General features: G+C 47.7%; 1 protein-coding gene across 1 annotated transcript in view; it reads right to left on the bottom strand.

Moving 5' to 3' along the window:
* Positions 1-9,438: 9,438 nt before the first annotated feature.
* ADAMTS8 (ADAM metallopeptidase with thrombospondin type 1 motif 8) overlaps positions 9,439-22,823 on the bottom strand; it is a 30,954-nt gene continuing 17,569 nt past the window's right edge. Inside the window, exons 4-9 of the mRNA XM_054005725.1 lie at positions 22,637-22,804; positions 21,607-21,905; positions 18,548-18,731; positions 17,810-17,982; positions 17,523-17,698; positions 9,439-14,684 (exon numbers count right to left, since the gene is read on the bottom strand). Of these exons, the coding sequence (XP_053861700.1) occupies positions 13,952-14,684; positions 17,523-17,698; positions 17,810-17,982; positions 18,548-18,731; positions 21,607-21,905; positions 22,637-22,804 (1,733 nt within the window). The 3' untranslated portion in view covers positions 9,439-13,951. The remainder of the gene's footprint in view (positions 14,685-17,522; positions 17,699-17,809; positions 17,983-18,547; positions 18,732-21,606; positions 21,906-22,636; positions 22,805-22,823) is intronic.

Consider the following 22,823-nt stretch of genomic DNA (forward strand, 5'->3'; position numbering starts at 1 on the left):
GACGCGTGGCTCCACAAAGGGGCTGTCGCGTTGCTTCACTCAGTATGCTGCTGGTGGCGACCAGCGTCTGAATGGGATTTGATGCAGGCGGCCAAGATAGGTGCCGGCAGAAAGAGGAGATCACAAGGTAAGCTTGCCCCCTTCCTCCTGGGGGGCTCCACACATATTCTGTCCCCACCCACAGCCCTCTGCATCCCCAACAGCCTCAAGCAGAAAGAGGAGATCACCAAGGGAACTGCCCCCCTTGGCAGGCAAGATAAGCGCTCCTCGGCCTATCTTCCCGCTGATCCCGGATTGCACTGGTGTTTAGGCAGGAGACAGGTGTCTGGAAGTCTAGAACCAGGCAGCAGTGCTTATGGTCCGAGGCAGAAACTTAGGCCTCTAGAGAATTTTTTACCCTGAACATTTAGGTACAGAACAAGTTTAGGCACCTACCATGTTAGGCAGCAGCTAAGTGTGGGTTGCAGAGTGGTGCCTACAACTGGGGCTTAGGGGCCTAAATATCTTTGCAGCTCTGGCCCAGACTTCCTCTAGCCCTTTCACACCATGGTGAAGAGGGTGTTGATTCTTTGCTACCTTGCACCTGGCATATTCTCATACAAAACTCTACCGGTAGCGTAAGGGAATGCAGAATTCTGATCTGGTAACATTTTACACCATGTTGCATTCCCTTTGTGCACACACACACAAACAAGAGATTATGTGTAATTTAAACAATTACTTTGCAGATCCAGTAGTCCCTAGTGTGCACTGCCAAAGAGTCTCTTGGTTTTTTCCCAACAACACAGCAGCTACATGCCCAGTTTTCCAGGACGCTGCTTTCTAATGAGTAGGGCTTTTGCTCTACTTAACCTAAGGGCCCTGTTTAGCTGGAAGAACTGCTAATAGCTTATCTTCTCTCAGAGCCGTTATCAGGGGGTTGCTGCTGTTACAGCATAAAGATGTGAGAACTTTTTCCTTAGATTTCCCCGACAGTGTGGCGTGAAGCTCGGGGCAGTTATCAGCGCTGTTTTGTATCACTTTCAGCAGCTTGTAGCGCTCCTTCCTGTGGAATGCTCGTGGCTTTGGGGCAGAGTGAACATTTTGTGCCACAAATCCAGGGAGCTGATTTGTTGGGTAGATCTTTGAAGGGCCTGCATCAGCGCAGTTCACTAGCAATGACACTCAAAGCCCTCTCCGTCGGGCGATGAGATTCCGGTTTCCCATCTATGCAGAAGACACCTAGGTATATCTCTTGGCCCTTTCGACAGCCGGCATGGTGTGATTGCCTTTCTGATAGCAAGGTTTGGAGGAGATGACTAATTTTCTCAAGCTGAACACTGACAAGCCAGAGCTGTGACTGATTGGGCTCTGCACACTGAGACCTCGTTTCCCCTCCTGGGCTGTTTCCTTTCATGGCAGTGCTGTTCTTCCTGCTGCCAAAGTTTCTCATACTGGAAATATTTTTGACCTTGGGTGTTTGGAGCTGCATTTTTAGGCAGGCAGCCTTAATACGATGACAGGAATTATTCCACCAGGATGTCGCTTTTGCACTCGCTAGTCTCCTGGCTGTTTCTTCCTCAGAGAATTTGCAACCCATGCAGAACTTTCTCCCCACTTCCATATATTTCCCCCTAGAAGATCTCAAAGCACATTACAAAATGTTCACTGAGCCTCAGCGTTCTCTGCACACTCAGTGTTATATTCCCCTTTTTACAGATGGGGAAACTGAAGCACAGAGAGGTTAGGAATTGCCCACAGTTGCTCCATAGGTCTGTGACAGACCCGGGAGCACTTCCGGCTCAAAATCTCATGCTGTAACCCTAGAGGGTTCTGCCTTTCCCTGAATTGCTCCCCAGTCCCAGGGTAGTGACCTGTGTTCCTCCTGATCAGATACAGGGTGGCAGGCACGCTACTGTTGTCCTAATAAATTAGCCTCATGAGCAATCCCTTGTAGTCAACGGGACACTGTCCATTAACTTCAGTGAGGCTTGGATCAGATGCGATTCCCATTTTGATTCAGGTTCTCTGGCATATTTGAGTCCTGTACATCATTTCCTACCCAGGAACTAAGTCAAAGTCCTTACACACAATGCTCAGCGTAGGCTGTCGCCCTGCCACACTTACCCAACCTCTTTGATCTGGGTAGTTCCATAGGGAAACCCTTTTGCGGCTACCCTCAAGAGACTGCTGCCTATTCTTTGCTTTAGCCCTCAAGCTTTTAAGGCTGCCTTGTGGTTCTTCAATTCACCTCCTCGTTCCTGCCCATATTAGTCTCTAAAGGGCCATTAACTAACTTTAGATCAAGTCCACTGACTTAGTTGCTTGGCAACTGCCAATTTTTTTCTCCAGTTATGTTTTATTTGGTTTTATCTTGTGCGTAGCATGGCAGGCCATTCCCGTGCAGGACACTATGTACGTGTGACTGACTAATTGCCCAAGGGGAATACAGTTCAGTCACCGGGCCCTGCTGCGAAAGCCATGCTGCGGATTTGGACGCACCCTCTAGTACCTGAGGGTCTGATCCTGTGAGTGCTGAGGGATCAGCTGCCATTGAATCACAGGATTGGGTCCTTAGCTGGCATTTGATAAAGAAACAACATGAGATAACAGGCAGGCAAAAACATGACGGACTGTTAAATGGTTCTGAGCGTGAACAGAAGGGGGTGGGTAGAAGGGGACTGTGTAAAAAGCCTGTCAGAATAGGACGATTAGCATTTGATTCCTGTTAGGAACGGCTCCCCAGACACGAGCGCTCTGTGTTGAACTCTCAGGCAGTTATTGGGAGACAAGATTTTCTTGAGAGTGGACTCTTTGGGGATGAAAGAGAGCCACTTGCCCCAGGCCTGTCGGATTGCCACATAGTTCAGATTGGCTTTTGAGGAAGCAAGGGTGAGAACACGGAGCGTTTGGCTCAGGCAAACAGCTCTCATTGGGCATATGAAAAGAACGGCTCCTGCAAGGGGCCGACGTCTCAGCTGCCACGGACTTCATTGCTTCTCAGCCCCTTGCAAGATTCCCTGAGTAGGATTCCCTCAGGACATTACCTGAGGCCTAAGAAACAAATAATTATCCCTCTGTGACGTTACACCCCATATTCTTTATGGAAATATGCTTATGATATGGATATGGCATAACTGAGATATATTTTATGCAAGATGGATCTTTTGTATCATCAGAAAGGTTATAATTTACTGATTGTGATTATCCAATTTGTATGCCTGTGTCATTTCTGAATCTAAAGTTAGGAATATTGACTATGTAACAATGACAACTGTGTGTGTATTTGGGAGACACCCACCAGACAACCAACCAACAGCCTTGATGGGCCATGAGGAAGAAACAATAAGACTTTGAAGATACTAATCTCTCTCCTTCCTGAGAGGCATCCTGGGACATAGCTGTGACACTACTAGGTCAAATGGTCCTGCCACCTGGTACTAAACTCCATCTTGGACTTCTAGTAATTTTCCACTATAAAGGAGCGGGAGGTCAAGACTGGGCAACAAAAGATTCCTGCCCTATGTAAATCTTATTTAAGGCTGGGGAGTAAGGCAAACAGGACTCTTAGAATAGCAGGGTTAGAAGGGACCTCAGGAGGTCATCTAGTCCAACCCCCTGCTCAAAGCAGGACTAATCCCCAGACAGATTTTTGCCCCAGCTCCCTAAATGGCCCCCTCAAGGATTGAACTCACAACCCTGGGTTTAACAGGCCAATGCTCAAACCACTGAGCTAACCCTCCCTCCATTACCTTCTTACCTATGAAGAAAGCCTGCTGAAAGTACCTGAAGAGACAAAGGAACTAAGCAGTGGGAAAGACAAGGGCTGAGTCCAGACTGACAGGAGTCTAGGTTATAAAGAGAAATAACTGGAAGTCTAAGCTACAGAAACTCTGCAACTTGCCTAAAACAACATTTAGGATGAGAAATTATTTCTTGAAACCAGTCCCTTTAAGATCTTAAGCTTAGTATGCGTGTTTTGTTTTATTTGCTTGATAATCTGCTTTGTTCTGTTTGCTACCCTTATAAGCATTTAAAATCTGCCTTTTATAGTTAATAATCCTGTTTCTGTTTATTATTAAATCCAGTTTGTGCAATTGCTAACTGCGGGGCAAGAAGTTGTGCATATCTTCCTCCACATTGAGGGAAGGGGCGAATTTATGAGCTTACGTTGTATAGATTTCTCTACAGTGCAAGACAATATTATTGTGGGTGTACTTTCCAGAAGCGAGCTGCACTTGAGTGGTGGGTGATTTCCTAGATGAGTCTTCTCGGAGAGAACTGTTTGCAGACTCTGTGTGATTCTACAGTTGGTGCGTACCTACCTGTATGTGTGTGCTGCTAGAGGCTGGAGAGCCTAATTCAGCAAAAAAAGGGAGAGGGAGCCCAGGCAAGTGGAGCAGGCAGATTCATTGAAATCCCAATACATCAGGTGGCATCCTATAAGGGGGTCCAACCCATCACACCCTCCTCCTTCTGACCCAGGCTGGCTCTATAATGCTTATTCTGACCCCCACTTTTCCTTTGGCTTCAGTAGCGTTATTCCCCCATTTGCACTGGTGAAAGGGCGATCAGACTTAGGTCCATATGGCCAAATTTTGCAAACCTGGGTGCTCAAATCCTTATTTAGACACCTACATGAAAGTGGAGTGATTTTCAGAGGCTCTAAATGCCAACAAATCCCACTGATGTCACAGGAAGTGCAAGTGTCCAGCACCTTTGGAAACCAGTCCACTTATTTAGGGGATAGTAAGAGAGAAGGAAATCCCTGGCTGCATCCTTAACTATAGAGCAGTGATACTCAGACCTCAGTGGTTCAGGAACCAAATTGGCAATTAACATTACCCAAAAGAGCCACAGTGGTGCGAATTCATTGTTTGTTTAAATATGAATAGTACTATAGTAAACGAATCTGATGGGGAAATATTTAGTTTCTATATATATATTAGTCTCATGGCAAATAAGTTAATAACTTAGTGCAAGTTGATAACTTAATTGGTTAATAATGTAGTAAAAGCATCCTGATTGGTTAATAACTCAGATTGGTTAGTAATTAAATCACACTGTTTTAATATCATGGGCTGCAAAGAGCTGCAGGGGACACATTAAAGAGCCAACTGCGGTCTGAGCATCACTGCCCTCGTCCATTGTGAGTGTTGGGAATCTGGTTTTGGCTATGATTTTAGATGCTTGGGCTCATCTCCAGTATAGCTCACACACATTATATGAGAATGGCTACTATGTATTGTGCATTTATGGCGTGATCATGTGGGATGCTGCACTCAAGGACCTGATAGGATTAAGTGAGTAGATAGCACATTTCATCCTACAGGACCACATAGTGCTTTGCACCAGCACAGACACACCTGAATCACTTCACCCACTGCTGATGTGCAGCTACTTCTGGGGTGGAATGCAGCAACTGTTTGGCACGACCCAGCAGTTTAGGATGAGAAGTGAAGGAAATGCCATAACCAAGGAAATCTGCAGTGAGGGAAGTAGGCTGACAAAATATAATTACCTCAAACTGGAATGCAACTGAGACACTGGATAACAGCCCTAGTTCTGCATGCGAGAACGGCGTGAATCCAGGACTGGGACACATCTTCTCTCCCTGGCAAAAATAAGGTAGCGCATCTCACTGCCCGCTGTCACCTAGTCTGTCTGTTTCCCGAAAGGGAACAGCTGCAGAGAAACTCCAGTGATATGCCTTTCCTTATAGCCTCTCCCTGCCCCGTTTTTAACCTCTTAAATCTAGTTGTAGTGATACAGAGGCCTGCTTAGTTGGTAGCTTTTACCTACCCATTAATAGTCTGTCACCCATGGCTTCACCGATATGCAGCAGCACCATGCTGACCAATACTCACGAAATTCCAGTGATAAGAGCAAAACAAAGTTTGGTTTGAAAACGAAGAGGAAACAATAGGCAAGCCTGGCTTTTTAATGAGCTGAAATATAGGACCCAGCTGTACAGGGGCCAACGGATGTTGTCTAAAATTAGTGGTACGCAAGGTTATAAATAGGGTGTCATGCATTTCTGTGCCCATTAACACAGTGACTTGTTGTAGAGTAGGCTACCATGCACTGCCTGTGGTGGAGGACTAACCCTTTCTGTTTTTCTTGGCCTGAGACCAAAGATAGCAGCCCACACCCTCTGCCATCAGCACCATTTGCCCAGTAAATCTTTAGGGAAGGAAGTAAAAGCAACTGTTCCCAAACCTCAGAGGCTTGCTAGGGTACCAGCTGCAAGTACGTGCCTGAATTCATTGGAATCGGTGTCCCTCAAGCAACCCCTGGTGCAGCCCCATTGCCCAAGCTGAGGGCAGGATAGAGGAAACTTGGGCATGGAGCATAGACCATTTGTAGGCCAAGAGGGCCCGCTAGGTGGTGAGGCACCATCCCTGCACAGCAGGGCAAAGCCAGACAAGGAGTGATCTTTTGCTGCATTTTGGCTGTTCTATGCCGTACTGGCGGCCCAAGGAACTTAACCAGACTCTTCAGGAGTCTGTCCCCTTGCCTGGGAGATTCCTTAGGGTATAGATGCACCGTAGTAATACCTGTGCTACGCCACCAGTTGGGGGGAAAGGAGGCCCAGCCAGTGTGTCCCTATAGCACGGCAATCCTTCACTAGCACAAGAGCCCTTGTGGCTGTGGACCACCAGTGTGTAACCAAGGTGCAAATTAGCACCATGGGGAAGCACAAACACAGCAACCTTTGAACCCCATTCTCCTGAGCGGCACTGGCCCTACCACAGGGAGACCCAACTACCCCAGCCCCATCCAGCGTGTCTCTTTGTTGGCAAAGAAATCGGAAACTGGAAAGATGCAAAGAAGCCATTTCAGAGGTGCTCACTTTGCTTTGGGACCAGAATTTTCTATTCAAGTTCTCCTTGGTATTTCAAGCCCAAGGCTTTGTATTTCACTGGCCAAGTTATAATCTTGCAGTGACAACAGTTTTCAGGAAGGAACATGTTGAAATGTATGGTGTGTGCTGGTTTTATCTTACCTTCCATGGATGGCATGTCAACCATCCCTACGGCTGGGATCTAGGTCTAAACAGAATAACAGATAAGCAACCATGTAATGCAAAGAAGATAAACGTTAGCCTCTATACGATGGACGGCTGTGTTTTTGAAGAAGGCTTCTGGTGACAGTACAGACTACAGAAGCAAAGCTTGTGTGAATCAACCATGGAATCAGACATACTCAAGTAGAACATAAGCAGAGTAATGGGTCAATTTCTGCTCAGAGACACTGGTGTAAATCCATAGTAACTTCACTGAAGTCAGTGGCATTAGTGTTTAATGCTGCTAGGTAAATTCAGAAGGGATATATAAGACATAAAGGGATGCATTAGACTCCTACTGACTTGGCAATGTAAGACCCCAGTTGAGCACAACACCTAAGTACGTGCTTAACTTTAAGCATGTGCTTAAGTGGTTTGTTGAATCAGGGCCTAAGTCATTTAAGGGAAGGTAGAGGGAATCCAGCTAACATGTTCCTTGAGAAAGGCAAACTATCTATATTATATGAAGTGAGACACCCTCTAAACTCAGTCCATACATCCAGATAAGTTTGCCACCTAATATGGCGTCAGAAGTGCCAAACTTTAACAGCTGTATTTTTAGAGGATGATGCTACATTTATAACAATAAGGGCCAAATTCTGCTCTCTCTGACACCAATATAAATGCTGAGTAATTCATTTGGTGGCAGAGTTAAATGAAGAACACAGCGGTCCCCCTATTTTAACCACTAGAGCATATTTCTTCTCAGATCTAATAAGTCACAGAGTTCTGCAGTACCTACTAACACAGCATAAGCAACTTGCAAAATGTAAACAACTCCACAATTTCTCACAGATTTATTTTGACAGCCTCCTATCGTAATGTTTTGTTTCATTAGTTTAAAATCCAGAGAGACATTTCTGAAAAGTTACATAAAGAAAGGTAAAGCAAGGATCAGAAATAAGGCGACATATAAAACACACAGAGGAAAGTATTCATGAAACCAAATCTAACCAGTGGAAAACAAAAACTGACAATGTGGTAATTTCCAGGAAGTCCTTTATTAAGAGATAAAGGCTAGCATTACAATTGGACTATCCATTTTCAAAGATTAACAGAACAAAACAAAAGCCAGGATAAAACAAGAAAATGTTTCTTCGTTAAAATAAAATTAGAACGTTTATTTCTATTGGTTTGTTATGATTACAAAGCTTGATTGGAAATCGCGTCCTGATTTGCACACCAAACAGTAGTGAGATACCAGTTGTGTAACTAAGCAATTAGAAAGATTAGCGAGATTTCCTCCCCCAAAACTCCACTGCGGGTGTAGGATGGGGGAGGACAGCAGCATCATCTTAAAACACAAATGGTCACACCTTCTTTTCAGACAGCTACTGTACAAAACAAATATTCATAATAAATATTTTACAGAAGAGGCTCAGTACACTGCTACAATCCTTCACTGAAGGGAAACATATATACATCTCTCTCTCTATATATATCTCCTATATATAACTTATTTGACTTACATCACCATAAATGCTACATGTTTCTAAGGGAAGGATAGGTCAGGAATTCCAAAACAATCATCACCCAGTGAAATGTATGTATCAGACCTGGGCCCCAATGCCCAGGATCAAAACACCCCATAAAGAAGTTCTGATCCTGATCCAAATTTTGTGCTGAGAGCGAATCTCAATCTACAGTAACTAGAAGAGTGAGAACAAGAGACCAAAAAGGTCTGCTTAAAATAGGATTGACATTGGCGTGAATGAGAAACTGGCAGGTTTCCTGCCCTTGTCACCTCGAGGTTAGCTTTACTTTTCAGTGGTCAGGGCTGGACCTCACATGCTGGCGTTAAACTATTAACCCTCAGTAGCAGGAATGCAGCTGCTGTAAAGAATTCCCACTTCAAGCTTAGAGACACAGGCCTGTGCTGAATATAAAACAACAGTACCAGTGCAAATGCTTGCTATAATGTTACTTCCATATCAGGGACCAATACAGCAAAACACCACAGTATTTTTTCAACAGAGCTTTATATACCACAGATGCATTCTCCCCCTCATGATCCAGCGAATCACTTAAACCCATGTTTAACTTTAAACTCATTTGAAGTCCATTGGACTACTCACATGCTTAATGCCAGATGTGCTCTTCAGTACCTTACTGAACTGGGGACGAAGAGTCCTCTTACACTATTTAGGACTAAGGGGAACACAAGCAGAGCTAGAAAGCAATTGGGGAGTTAATCAAAATATCATGCTGATTGGGATTTGTCTGTAACTGGGAACTTGCACATGCAAGAAGTTCTAGCTAATGAACTGCGCCATGGACGTGAACGGAGGAGGTCTCTCTGCTTGCTTGACACCAGTGTGGGCTTCATTATTAGGTCAGAAATTGCAGTCTGAGATTTCCCTGAGATTGTGCCAAGGAAAACATATGCACTATCTCAAATGGGCACTACAACCTTGGAGAAAAGACACATAGTTGCTTTTGAGTTAAACACTCACACATGTGAAGGAAAAAAAATACCAAAGCAAGAAAGCATGACTTCAGCATCCAACGATTTGTTGGAGCGTGTGAGATGGTTTAAATTCCTGGAGCTAGAGCAGCGTTCTGTGTGTGTTCATTAGAGAGGCCTGAATTGAACCTCAAACTCTGGGAAAATTCAGTGCTGGATCCAAACTTTGCAGCTGTCCATTACCTCCATAAAAGGGGCCTAATAGAAATTCTGGATTCTTCACGCTGTGAACTTTTTCAAAGTCTGGACCCTGACGTGCACCCTCTGGCTCGGGTCCGACCATTTTATATATTGTGTAACATGCCAGTAAAATGATATTGGAGGAGGGCGCTATTGAGTTCATGACCTGCTCTGCATACACATTCTCAGATCAGCAAAGGGAAGGTGAGAAACGCATGAGTCACTGCGTCCTGAAAGAAGCCAATGAGGATTTGTAAAGATTTCCCAACATATCTGGAGGAGAGCAAACTTGAAATTCAGTAGTTTGATTAAAGGAAACAACCAGATCAGCAGGGGTCTTCTCTTCCCTTCAGCTAAACCCCCAGGATAAGAAAAACTTCACTGGGCTTCAGTGGGAGTTATCCATATCCTGCTGGAGGAAGATCAGGGCCTGAATGTTCTAGGTCTTCAAAATTAAGCTAGATGTCTAGTGAGGACTGGCTTTCTGGAAAGATTCCTGGTGCAAACAGCCTTTCTCATGGTATTTTAGCACATCTGCCCCCAGAATCTAGAAATGAAGAGGCAGCAGTGCTAAGGTTCTATCTGGGTTCAGCTCAGGTTTGGGTCAGTTCTTATTAAGACGTGGGTAGGACCCAACCCTCCTTACTCCAACTTCTGATAAGAGTTCAAAGCTCAAACCTCTCTTTGTAAGGGTCTAGATCCAAACCCCAAGGTTGAATAGGCCACACTTTTGGATCTGGATTTTGAACCCCTAAATCAGGAGCTTTCAGATCTGGGATTTTGGGTCAGCCCAGTATTGAGATACTGGTTGAGATATTCAAATGCGACCCGAGGATTTAGCCACACACCTTCGAGCGAGCTAGCTAGATTTCCTCAAAGAAAGTGCTAGAGTTTAACTGAAGAACCAAACTGTTGGTTTTAGCACTTCTATTCCAGGTGCCCCTTACATTAAATACGGTGCAGCCAGCAGGCAGACTATTCTTTATTCAAGATGAACAAAACAGGCTTCTCTTTCACTGTCCCAACTCCATTCCAAGCAGGGCTGGCTCCAGGCACCAGCTTACCAAGCAGGTGCTTGGGGCGGCCACTCCGGAGAGGGGCGGCAGGTCCAGCTGTTCGGCAGCAATTCGGCGGATGGTCCCTCACTCCTGCTTGGAGCGAAGGAGCCAAATTGTCGCCGCAGATCGCGATCGCGGCTTTTTTTTTTTTTTTGGCTGCTTGGGGCGGCCAAAATCCTGGAGCCGGCCCTGATTCCAAGGTGGAAGGGTCAACCCCCTTCCCTTTTTCCTTGGCGTGGCTGTTTAATGGGGCCCCAGGCAAGGGTCTCCCTTTCACGTGGGCCAAGCTAGCGGCATGTTAACTCTAGTCTATGCAGGGAGTGGATAAAGGCCGGGGAGCCCCATAGCAGCAGCACATGTAGCAGCTTTAGTTTGAAAGGTCACCGACTGCAGGAAAAAAGGGTGACCCCACTGTGGAGGTCGTCTTGGGGCACACCCCTAATGAGGTTGCCAGAGCACATTCTGCATGGAGTGCCAGCCCCAGGAGGAGCAGCAGGTCAAAGATGCATGAGTCAATTTCTGGCATAATAAGAATAACAACGAAAAATAAATAAATAAAAGAATGGCTCTTACAAGGGCTCTGCAGCCGCCCACCCACTCCGTGCGCCCTCCCTGCTAACATCTGTGGCTAAAATAGCTTCCTCCCGGCCTCATCAAATACTCTCATTCTGTAACAATACGTTGCTGACCTTTAAGGAGCTGACCTCGGCCAGGCCTCTCCTATACAGATAAAAGACCTGCGGCATGGCTGCAGGGCAGCTAGCCTGCGTCAGCTGATTTGGGCTCTCAGGGCTCAGGCTGCGGCGCTAAAAATTGCAGCATAGACATTCGGGCTCAGGGACCCTACAAGGGGGGTGGATCTTAGAGCCTGGGCTCCAGCCCGAGCCCAAACCTCTAGGTTGCTATTTGCAGCCCCACAGCCAATCCCTGTGAGTCAATTGACCTAGGCTCGGAGACTCGGTGTCACAGTGTAGACGTAGCCACAGGTACAGAGAACAGAAGTGATTTCCCCAAGGTCAGAAAGCAGCTGCAAAGTCAGGAACAGACCCGAGGAATCCTGCCTCTTAGTAACCTGCTCTCACTACTGTTCCGATGGGGAAATGCTGGCATGCCCCTCCCTATAGTACAGGCTTTGCTTTAGCTAGAAAAACCTAGAATTAAAATACAGGGAAAATAGGGTCAATAGGTTTGAGAACCCCTCCCCTCCCCCAAATAGTTTTCAATGATCACAGAATCTTATCCTCCAGGAGGGTCACCCAGCCCTAATTAGAAAAGGACACACATGAGACAGGCAGAGAGAGAGACAGACAAATGGAGATCTCTTTAGTTCGCTGGGGTTTGTTTCCAACAATTAAATGGAAGCCGTACACACGAGAGAGAGAGTGTGAGAGCATCAAAAGGGAGAAAGATGCTTGGGAGTCCCCAAGGTAGGGGCATAAGAAAATGGAACTTCTGGGTAATATGAGGCTCCCCTATTGAGAAACTTTGATGAAAAGTAAATTTGCACATTTTCCCTAAAGACAGAGGCTGCTGCCAGGTCTGATCAGTCTCACCGGATGTGTAGCACAGGGAGCTTGCTTCAAAAGGTGAAAGTTCAGAGACTGGCCAGATGTCTGCACTGGGGACAGACAACATCTGGGTCGGAGAGAGAGAAGAGCTGGCTGTGTTACTTAGCTCTGGCAGCAATCCCTGCTAGGGAAAAAAAAAGACTCCAGCCTTGGGAGAAGCTGTTTTAGATGTCCTGGTCAGGACTGGTCAGATGGAGGACAATACTAGGGCAAAGTGGTGGGAGAATTGACTGAAAATCGAGGAGGGTTTCCATGCGCAAGGAAACACTAGCTCGCACCCTCCTGGTCAGGAGACAGGGCATAGTTGAGATGCAGCATCTAGCTTATATCATGCAATAAACATTTTGCTCTTCACCTTCAAAGCACTGTACAAACATCAGCTAATCCTCATGACATCCTGTGATTCAGGGTAGTGCCAATAGCCCCGTTTTACAGCTGAGGAAACTGAGGTTAAGTGACTCATCTAAGGCTGTATAAAGGAATTAGTGTCCTTTAGACTCAGGAGTAGCTGGAGCTCGGTCCCCTACTCACAACACTCTGCCTCCTGCAACAGTTCATTGGTTGTCTGTGCAGGCTAACTGAGAGAGACAAGTCGGAAAGGTTCAGATGGACACGTGCAATGCTGGGTTTGACTTTGCAGGCTGACTTTCCGCAGGGCTTCCACTGCATTTGTGCACTACTAATGGACCGACTTTGTCCCCTCTCCTTTCATCTGTTCAGATGGTGGATGGTTGTATATAACCATCTAAGAATAGAGATGGCCCTGAACAAGCTCCCTGGATCCAAACACCCCCAAACTTTGGGACAAAGGGGACCGAAATCGGAGCCACGATCCACAGAAGTTTGGCAAAGGGGCCCAGCTTCAAATGGGCTGAACCAAAGCCCCAGGTCCGAACACCACTGAAGTTGGGACAGGGCAGAGGGGCCAAATTGTGCAGCTTAAACCCCTCTGTAGTAACGAACCCTAATGGAATTTGCCAAATTAGTATAAGGTCATGTTTAAGGCTTCTGCTCCCACAGTCTTTACTGAAGAGCATGGGAATTCTACCTGAGTAATGGTGGCAGGATCAGGCCCTTCATCCCATACAGGTTGAAAAAACAAACAAACCTGTGTTAAACTCAGGGGTGCTGGAACAATTTGTATAGTGGGGGTGCTGAGAGCCATTGAACCAAATTGTAAACCCTGAACATAATGGAAACCCCTTCAAGCCAGGGGGTGCAGCTATCCTACCCCTCAGCCTCCCTGCAGATGAGTCTCTCAGGCCACATATGGTAAATAATGAAGGAGAATGGGTGGGCATGGCTGAAACTCAGGTCATCCTTTTGGGAAATAGCCTAGAATAGGATTACTCGCTCCTTAAATTAAAATTCATCTGCTATTGACCAGTAAAAATAAATCACTGGACTCCTCCTTTCCCCCGGACTATTTTCCGCCCCCTCTGAGGTAGATGTCTATTGGCGGGGGATGGAACCAGAAAAGAGTCTTCCAAGCAGGTCTGCCCCCGGGGGCCTGCTCAGGTCAATTAGTGCACGTTCACTTTTAAACCTACGTCCCTGCTTGACTTGCCAAGCCAGGTCTGGTCTGGTTAGTAGTTGGCTACGTTACGCGTCTCCGATGCACTAGGCCTGTCCTGGCTCAGCATTCTTGCAGTACGCAGGCAGCGGTCGCTGCCTGGGGCGGGGGCGAGCTGCATTTCTCAGGGGCTACGATCTTTCCTGCATAGTCAATGCAGGCAGCGCTCCGCGTCCGCACTCCCTCGCCGCAAGTTCGGGAGCACGGCGACCAGGGGCCGACGCGCCAAATGGGGCACGGGAGGTCGCCGCAGGGCTTGATGTCCTCAGGCTTCAGAGCCTTGTCGCAGGTGGTGGAGGCCTGGCCCTCCACATCCCGGCATTCCACCGTTCGCCTCTGCCAGCCAGAGCCGCAGGTTTTGGAGCACTCGGACCAGTCTCCCATAACCCACTGCGAGGTCAGCATGGGCTGGATAATGTTGGCTGATTTCTTTTCCTTGACCTTCTGCTTGCTAAAGGGGATGTCCTTGGGGAGGAAGAAAGTGTATTTCACCTTGGGCGGGAAGACCTCACTGGAGACGGTCAGCAGTTGGACAGTGAGAGATTCCGGAAGCTGCCGGAAGCTCTGGAGCCGCTCCAGGGTCGTCAGAGAGCCGCTGTACTTCAGGATTGTCCCCTTCACCAGGAGGTCTTGCTCCATGGCTGAAATGGCAAAGTCTCCATTCAGGAGGTACTTGCCGTCCAGGGTTCTCAAAGCCAGGTAGTTTCCATCGTGACGGACCCCTCGGTGGCTGCGTTGTTTGATGTCAATGTTGGTAGCTCCAGCAGGGATTGTGACGATGTCATTATATCCATACCTGCGTGGATCAAGAGGAGATGGTTATCATCCTGAACTTACAAATTAGTACAGGGATGGGATAGCATATTGCCTGTGACAAGCTTGACCTAATCAGCACTCCAGTGCCATGGATGGAAAATTCTGTGACAGCTTCTGATAAATGTTAAACGGGAGGATTTTTCTGAACAAAATGTGAAAATGAGCAGTGCAATCAGTTATTTATTTTGATATGAAATTCCCTTTATTTTATACTGCCCCTAAATTTTTACATTGCAGTGGGGCTGCAGAGTTTTGTTCTGGAAGCTCAGATCTGCATTGGGACCTCATCACAGACACAGAGGAGGGTTTCGACAGCTGGACACGAGGCAGCTGGGGCTTTTGGTACCTGGGGAGGGATCGGTGACAGTTTGGAACTATAGGATAAGAACACTGGCTGGATGTTTCTGCTAAAACAATCAGCAGTTAAGCATTTACTGATATTGATGTTTATATTGTCCTCTTTAGGTTTCAGAGTTAACATCTCTTGTGAGATGAGTGGGGCAGTTCACACCTCTTTGAGCTATTTTTTCCAGGCCATCTGCAGATTCAAGCAGGTATCTCCACATTGGTTGCACTTGGTTTACGTTTGAAAGGTTTTCTGTGCAACCATCAGAGATAGCAACTGAGTTTTAAAAAAATGAAATCCGATTCTGGAGCGCAGTTTTGCCGCTGGGCTGGATTCCATGGCAAATTGTGTCACTGTAGAATCCTGGAGTATGCAGGGGCCTAGGGACTGCAGTGTGAGCACTGAGTCATGGCTATGGACTAAAAGGCCTTTAAGTCAGGGACTGTCTGTCTTTGTGCCTTGTACATTGTCTGTGCTGAGCAAACAATAATGATCATTTGTGACATGTGTGAGGCAACACACTAGAATCCAGCACCTGGCACAAGTCAGCACCTGTAGCTGACAGGAATATTTACACAAAGCGTTTCAAGGGCTTGTGTTGTGGCTGGCAGTTATGCATAGAGTATTTTGGAACAAAACCTTAGGGTCGAATTTTGCTGTCAGTTGTGCTGGCATCCTTAACCCTGATCTTAATAGGATCTCTTGTAGATTAAATCCTTTTGGCTGTCATGACCATGTTAATCTCTCTTTAGTCAACCACAAGCAATTCATTGGCAAATGGAAGTTCCATTCATTATGTTCCCTGGAAGGAAACCATTTAGGAAATCTAATTTGACCCCGGGAGTAATCTCGCCACATGGAATTTGATATCTCAGCCCTTTGTTACTCTCTTTCCAAGAATCAGAGGGGTAGCCGTGTTAGTCTGAATCTGTAAAAAGCAACAGAGGGTCCTGTGGCACCTTTAAGACTAACAGAAGTATTGGGAGCATAAGCTTTCGTGGGTTCTTACCCACGAAAGATAATGCTCCCAATACTTCTTTCCAAGAAGTCTTTTATATTGGACTCCGATGGCTAGCATTATTCTGCTTGGAGTTTAACCCGTAAACACAAAGGGCCAGCTCTTCAGCTGGTACAAATTGCCACAGTTCGATTGATGTTAGTGGCACTACATGGATTTATACCATCTTTAGGCTCTGGCCCAGACAACAAAACTCGCCCATGTGTCAGGCCAGCACAAGATCACTGAGCCATTTAAGCATGGCCTAGGTCTTATGCTGGCCCACTGCACACGGGTGAAATTCAACCTCTGAGCTTAGACCGTAAACACCTCAGGGCAGGGACTGACTTTTTTATTGGTGCATGGTAGAGTACCAGGCACATGGTAGCGGCACCAGATAACGTTTGAAGCAACAGGCACGGCTTGGGTTACATAAGGAATAAACTTTGCAGAAGTTTCATGGAGTTTGGGGCAGAGATAACAAACATTACAGGGTCACTTTCCTGGATTCTGAGCCCAATTACACTAGTGTACATCCAGGTTAACATTATGGAGACTGATAGAGTTATGCCTGATTTATTCGAGTGCAAATGAGGTCAGAATCTGCCTGACTGACAGGTAGTTTAGGTTCTGAGAGAGAGAGAGAGAGAGAGAGAGAGTGTGTGTGTGTGTGTGTGAGAATTGTTTTTGCAAACCTTAATAATTTCATGATACATTTAAAAGTTAATGTTAAGAGGTATTTTTTTTAAATATATATATATATATATATATAAAGTTTTTCCTGCAGTTTTGGCATCCACAACATTGCAGCACTTAGATAGCGCAGGAGAATCAGAAAGGGTAACAGACAAGAGATAAAAGGTGAGCCTGACCAGGGTCTGGTTTCACCGTCCAAGCTGATTCAAGAGTAAAAATTAAAACAAACGGGGAAGAGTCACCTGGATTATTAAATCTGAAATCATTGTAAACATCTGACATGCTGCTGGTCGTCTGTGTAAGGAAATATGTGTTTAGGAACGTGTGGGTGTATTCTTCCCTCTGCTACCCCCTGTTTGAATGCATTAACGTCAATGAGGTTGCAGAGGTGTAGCTACAGAGAAGAATCGGTTCAGAGGCTGGATTCTGAGCTGCTGTAGGTCAGTGGAGCTCCACTGAAGTCCAGTATTTGGCCCCCGGGGAAAGAGCCTTGGAAACAGTGACTATGTTGGATGATTAAACCCGTTTTCTCTCTGGACTTGATCCTGCAAAGCTTCAATTAACTGGAATGATGTAGAATCAGGCCCTCTAAGAGCATCCGTCCGGAGTTTTCAGGTTGTTTGGGGTTGCAAGGTCAGGACCATTAGGGGGTGAAAGCCGCTGCTCCAAAAACATCCCCAGGAGAGACAAACCTCTCTCACTTGGTGCCACCTTTATGCTACAATCATCTCCTTCCGTCACCCCCCGGAATACCAGGCTTCAACCTCCCCAGGACTTACTTGGATCTGTTGAGTGAGCCAGATATTTTCCTGCATGTCGACCCATTGCCACCGCACACCCCACACTTGTCCAGCTTCTTGGAGGAGCCAACCACGTGGTCACAGCCAGCCTTGATGCACTGCCCATGGACGCAGATGGAGAGGGTCTCTGGCCCACACAACGTCCCATCGATCACCTGGGCCAGAAGAAGCAGACAATAATGAGACAGTTCCATGACCCCAGCTGGGGCCTTTCATCCAGTTATATTCCAGGTAAGGACAATAATAATTAAAGGCAAGTGTCTTACTTTGGCCTCAAATACTTTGAATTCGCTCCTCCCTCTGGCTCGGCAAAAGAGCTTGCAACGGTCCCGGGGGGACACCCCGGAATACTTGGGGAGCCACTCCAGCAGATTCCCGTCCAGATCTGTGAAGTTGTAGCTGTTGTACTTTGCGCACTGCTGCTCTCTAAAGCTCTTCCCTGAAAGGAAGGGGAAATGTGACCCGACAGCAACCCAAGGGCAATGAATCACTTGCCTGAAATCTTACAAACGGCATCCGGTCAGTGAGCGAGGCTTGCTGCTCATCCATGCATGCACACTGCAAGTCTCACCACTAGACCCTGGTGGACCTGGTAGCTGGGTGGATACCCCTGCCAGAAGACTATGGCCAATTAACCTGCCAATGGCTTTTGGGGAAACGGTGACTGGGAAGGAGTGGTTTTGGTGAATAAACCTTCTGGTAGGTTTGGGATGGAAGGCCGTGTGCTGCCTCCAGAATCTGGGTGAGGGATACTCTGATTGTCTCAGTGGCAGACAGAGCCCTCCCTGTCTCCAGCAGCGCCTGGCAGTCAGATCTCAGCAGACAGGCTACTGCCATAAATAATGCCTCGTAAATTATATCGATAGCTGTACAATGGCTCCTTTCACGTCCGCCTGAGCTCCCCCGCTGGGAAACCCATTACCCGGCCGTTCTCTCTGGAGCGCCTGCAGACGGAGCCAGGGATATTGTGTGGAGGGTAGTGTGACTTGCAAACAGCGGATTACCGTCCGGTGGGCATTCCTCTGTGCGGCATGACTGATATTTGGCTCTCTGACCCTCGCAGTATTTTCCACCGTTCTGAGGTGCGGGGTCGTTGCAGTCCCGGTACGAGAAGTGGACTCCTCCTCCGCACGTCCTGGAACAGGCTCCCCATGGGCTCCAGGGGCCCCAGTTCCCATCCACCACGGGCTGCAAGACATTGCAAAGGATTCTGTTACGGAAGGCTCTCGTTATGGCAATGAAAGAAATCAGTAATAACCCTTAGCTCTTATCTAGTGCTTTTCAGCAGCAGCTCTCAAAGTGCTTTACAAAGCAGATCATCTCCATTATACACACGGGGAAACTGAGGCACAGGGAGGGAAGTGACTTGCCCAAGCATTAGGCCAGCGGCCAAGCCAGGAACAGAAGCCAGCTCTCCTGAGTCCCAGTCCAATGCACTACCCACTAGAGAGGCCATTTGTGGGACGTTCAAAAGGGTTCTGGGTGCCAAAGATAGGCTTGTCCGTTTAGGCTGAGTTTTTCCAAGCTGCCGAAAGGACATGGGGGAAATTTTTCCAAGGCACAAATGGCAGGTAGGTGCCGAGCTCTCAATAGGAGTTAGGCCCCTAACTGCTATTTGTGCCCCCTTTTCCCCACTGAAGTGACTGGGAGTTGGGCACGCAAATCCCCAAGTTGGCTTTGCAAAACTCAACCATAAGCCTGAGACCCAGGCCACCTCCCTCGCCACACCGCCAGCAGAGTTCAACCGGGCGGGGTCGCTCGTGACGTTGGCTTCAGGGTTTAAACTTCGCACAGCCGGTGGCAGGCCCGACACAGGGGAAGGCCCTCGCCTCCAGAGCCCCTGCCCTCTGGCAGCTCACCAGAGCCTCTGAGCCATCACATTCCACACCAGAAGAGAAGCCGGTGATGTGCTGTAACAACCATCCGTGGCTGAACATGGAGTAGAACCGGGGCCCAAACTAGGGGCCTGGACCACTCCTAGAGTAGGTCAAGCTCCCGTCCTTCAGGCAGCTGTCATTGTCCCTTTCAACCTTGTACAGGGCTTAGGGCTTGACTCTCAGAGGGGATGAGCATCTATTGAAGTCCATGGGTGAAAACTTGGCCCCACTGGTATCAATGGGAGTTCTGCCATTAAGGCCAATAAGGGCAGGTGTCACCCAATGGGAATTGACAGAGAGAGGGAGAATAAGTCGTGGCTGGGCTTTGGGTTCATTTTGTGCTCGGGACTGGGCTGCTGATGGTGGCAGGCCATTGAAGAGCCTAGAGGTTAAGTTACAGCGTGTTTATCGGTCAGTCGGTGTGTTGCTGCAGGGCGCACGGGGTAGGTGGTAGTGTTAATTTCTAATTAGATAAATATGACAAAAAGGTGTCGTACAAAACCTGATGGAGGTAGAAATATTCTTTTAAAAATGCAGCCAAGCCACTGTGCTCTGGTTGAGGTTTAAACATCCCCTGTGGCGTTTGCAACCCAAACCTTGCAGCATCACGGGAGAACCAGCCAGGAAACAAACCTGTGGTGCCCAAGTGAAACTGAGCCGTCCACGTCCCTCGTGAAGTGCAGAAAGCAAACAGCGAGCAGCAAGGAGGGGTAACACAAATATGATTGTTTGCACATTAAAAGATCGCTATGATTGCAGCAGGAGCCCACAAAGGACAGGAAACTCACAGTTAAAGGAGTAAAGCTGCGATGCTTTGGCACAACAGGAGAGGTGTTCTCTCCTCAGTTCGTAGCCCCTGTGCTCAGTAGCAAGGTCACGAAGGCCAGAGGAATCACACCAGAGGAAAACTGTTGTGAATTATGACTCAGCCTCGTGATTTTTATCCTGACATTGATCCTGTCATGTAAATATGGAGGGCAAATAAAGGACTAAAGCACCAGTAAAATGACCCCATATGTTGCTTCCTAACAGTGCTGGCTGGAGGCCCTGATCTATCAAAGCCCTTATGCACCAGCTTATCTTTAAGCACGATCAACTTTAATGAACCTATTCACGTGCTTACAGTTAAGCTCGTGTTTAAATACTTGGCTGCACTGGGCCCTGATTCAGAACTAGTTGATTTCCATGTACGTTCCCCGCGGGGAAAGGAAATGACTCAAAGGCACAAGGACAATCTGCTCAGTCTAGTTCAGACCAGCGCAAACCATAATGAAATTCACTGCAGAGTTAATCTATGAGCTAGCCTTGTCCAGCATGGGCTGAAATAAAAAATATCTCAGCGTAACATGCTATCAAAGGAGATATTCACAACCCCCCCCCCCAAGGCAAGTCAAAAGATATGGGCCCTTCCTGGATACAGGTTAGGATGGATGAAGATAAGGGAACTGCCCCCACGCCCCTGCCAATTTTGTAACATGAGGTGCTTCATTTACAGATTGCTAGCCGTCTAGGAGCCCAATTCTAATTGGCATAAACGTGATCCACAGGGATCCACATTAGCAGACTGGATTGCAGGATCGGCGCCATCGACACTATCAGCAGTTAACACTCACGCCCAGGGTATTTGCTCATCTTGTCTCTTCCTTGAGAGGCGGGCAGAACTTGCTTGGTGTTTGAGTTCACCCTCCTTGGATGTAGGCAATGAGGAAGTAGGGTCTAGCGCTCTGAGCATGAGGCTGGGAGTCAGGACTTCAAGGTTTTAATCCCATCTCTGCTAGTGAATTGCCATGTGGCCTTGGGCAAGTCATGTCGGCTCTCTGCCTCAGTTTCCGCATCTGGGGTTAACGAGACTTCCCTGGTTCTTAGGAGGAATCATGTATGCAAGTGCTAAGTATTAACTCTACTTAGATGGCAAACTGTTTGTGGCAGATGCTGTCTTTTTGTTCTGTGTTTGTACAGCACCTAGCGCAGTGGGGTCGTGGGCCATGACTTGGGCTCCTAGTGCTACCACAATACACATAATAATGATAAGGCTGGGCAACACCTAAAGCTCAACTGCTTTTTAAAGATGATGGTGGAGAGGAAGATCATGGGTGAGGGCCCGGCTCTTCAGCCGCATTCTTGGTGAATAGTTCTTTCACCCGGGTAGAGACAGATCATCTCTTTCCCATCAGCCATTCTGTTACCTGGGGCTTCCTCGCATCTTGTGCCACGCAGCTGCCATCCCAGCACAGCCTGCCCGCTCCACAGGGCGTACCGTCTGCCCATGGCAAGCTGCCATTTTTGGTGTGACACAGGGGCTCCCTGGTGTCCATTCTGCACCACAGCTGCGCACAGATGTCCTCGTCTGTGGTGTTTGGGCAGTGCCGGAACTCCTTGCCGAAGATCTGCTGGCACTGACGGTCCAGGTCATACATGGCGAGTTGGCCTGGAAGGTCTGTGGGGAGGACGATGGGTTCGGCTGGCGCATCAAGCAGACAGTCACCTGGTCAGTGAACAGGGCAAAGCAGAGTGAAATAAAGTTGTTTACCATTCACCTAAGGCATAGCCCTGGGGTCCTAGGGGCCAGCTCCATTCTCTCTTGCTGTCCGGCAGAGATGACTTTATTATCCCTACGCTGTCCCTGATCAGTGGGCGTCTAAGCCGTCAGGATCCCCCAGTGAAGCAATTCCTCAGCTGCTATTGGCTGCATGAAGCTGCCCCAGCACCTCTGCTTCCCTAGCATAACCCCTGTGGTGCGGGATGTTAAAGAGAGATGAGCAGTGAGGAAAGTGCACCGGGGACACTCCAGTGCATGGTGTCTGTAACGGAGAGTTTATAGGCCAAGCAGGTGGGTAAACGACTGATATGGGCGCTTGGGGGCCTCTGACCTATTCGGGCTTTGCCTGGCTAAGATGTCAGCCAGGGCCCACTGCCTCCCTTTCCCAGCTTGTGCGTTCCAGCTTGCCATGGTGCTTGGACTGGCCTAAGAGCCCTTAGAGATGAAGTCTGTGCACCCAGCTGAACAGGAGGCAGGGATATCAAAAGGGCCATATTGTCAATGGCATATAGACACCTAAGGAGGCTGGTGGGCTCGAATGGGATTTTCAAAAGTGCCACAGCAGGTTAGGTGCCTAAATACATTTGAAAATCTGGCCCTGGAGGATCTGTGCTGGCCTGAGTCCCCGTGGTTTGGAACAACCCCAGCCATCCAGTGGGTACTGAATTGATTCCTACCATGTCCCCCGTCCAGAAACTCTGTGAGGTACATGGCACTGCAGGGGGACCAGGGCAGGGTCTTGTTCAAGTGGACAAAGAAAGGAGCCATCATGTGATGTTTTCCCAGGGGCCCAAAGAGCCTCTCACAGGTCTTGGAGTCGTCATGGGGCATGCTGAGCACGTGTCCTGGAAGAGGAGAGAACCT

Source organism: Malaclemys terrapin, chromosome 15 (genome assembly GCF_027887155.1).
Source record: "Malaclemys terrapin pileata isolate rMalTer1 chromosome 15, rMalTer1.hap1, whole genome shotgun sequence".
Taxonomy (NCBI): domain Eukaryota; kingdom Metazoa; phylum Chordata; order Testudines; family Emydidae; genus Malaclemys; species Malaclemys terrapin.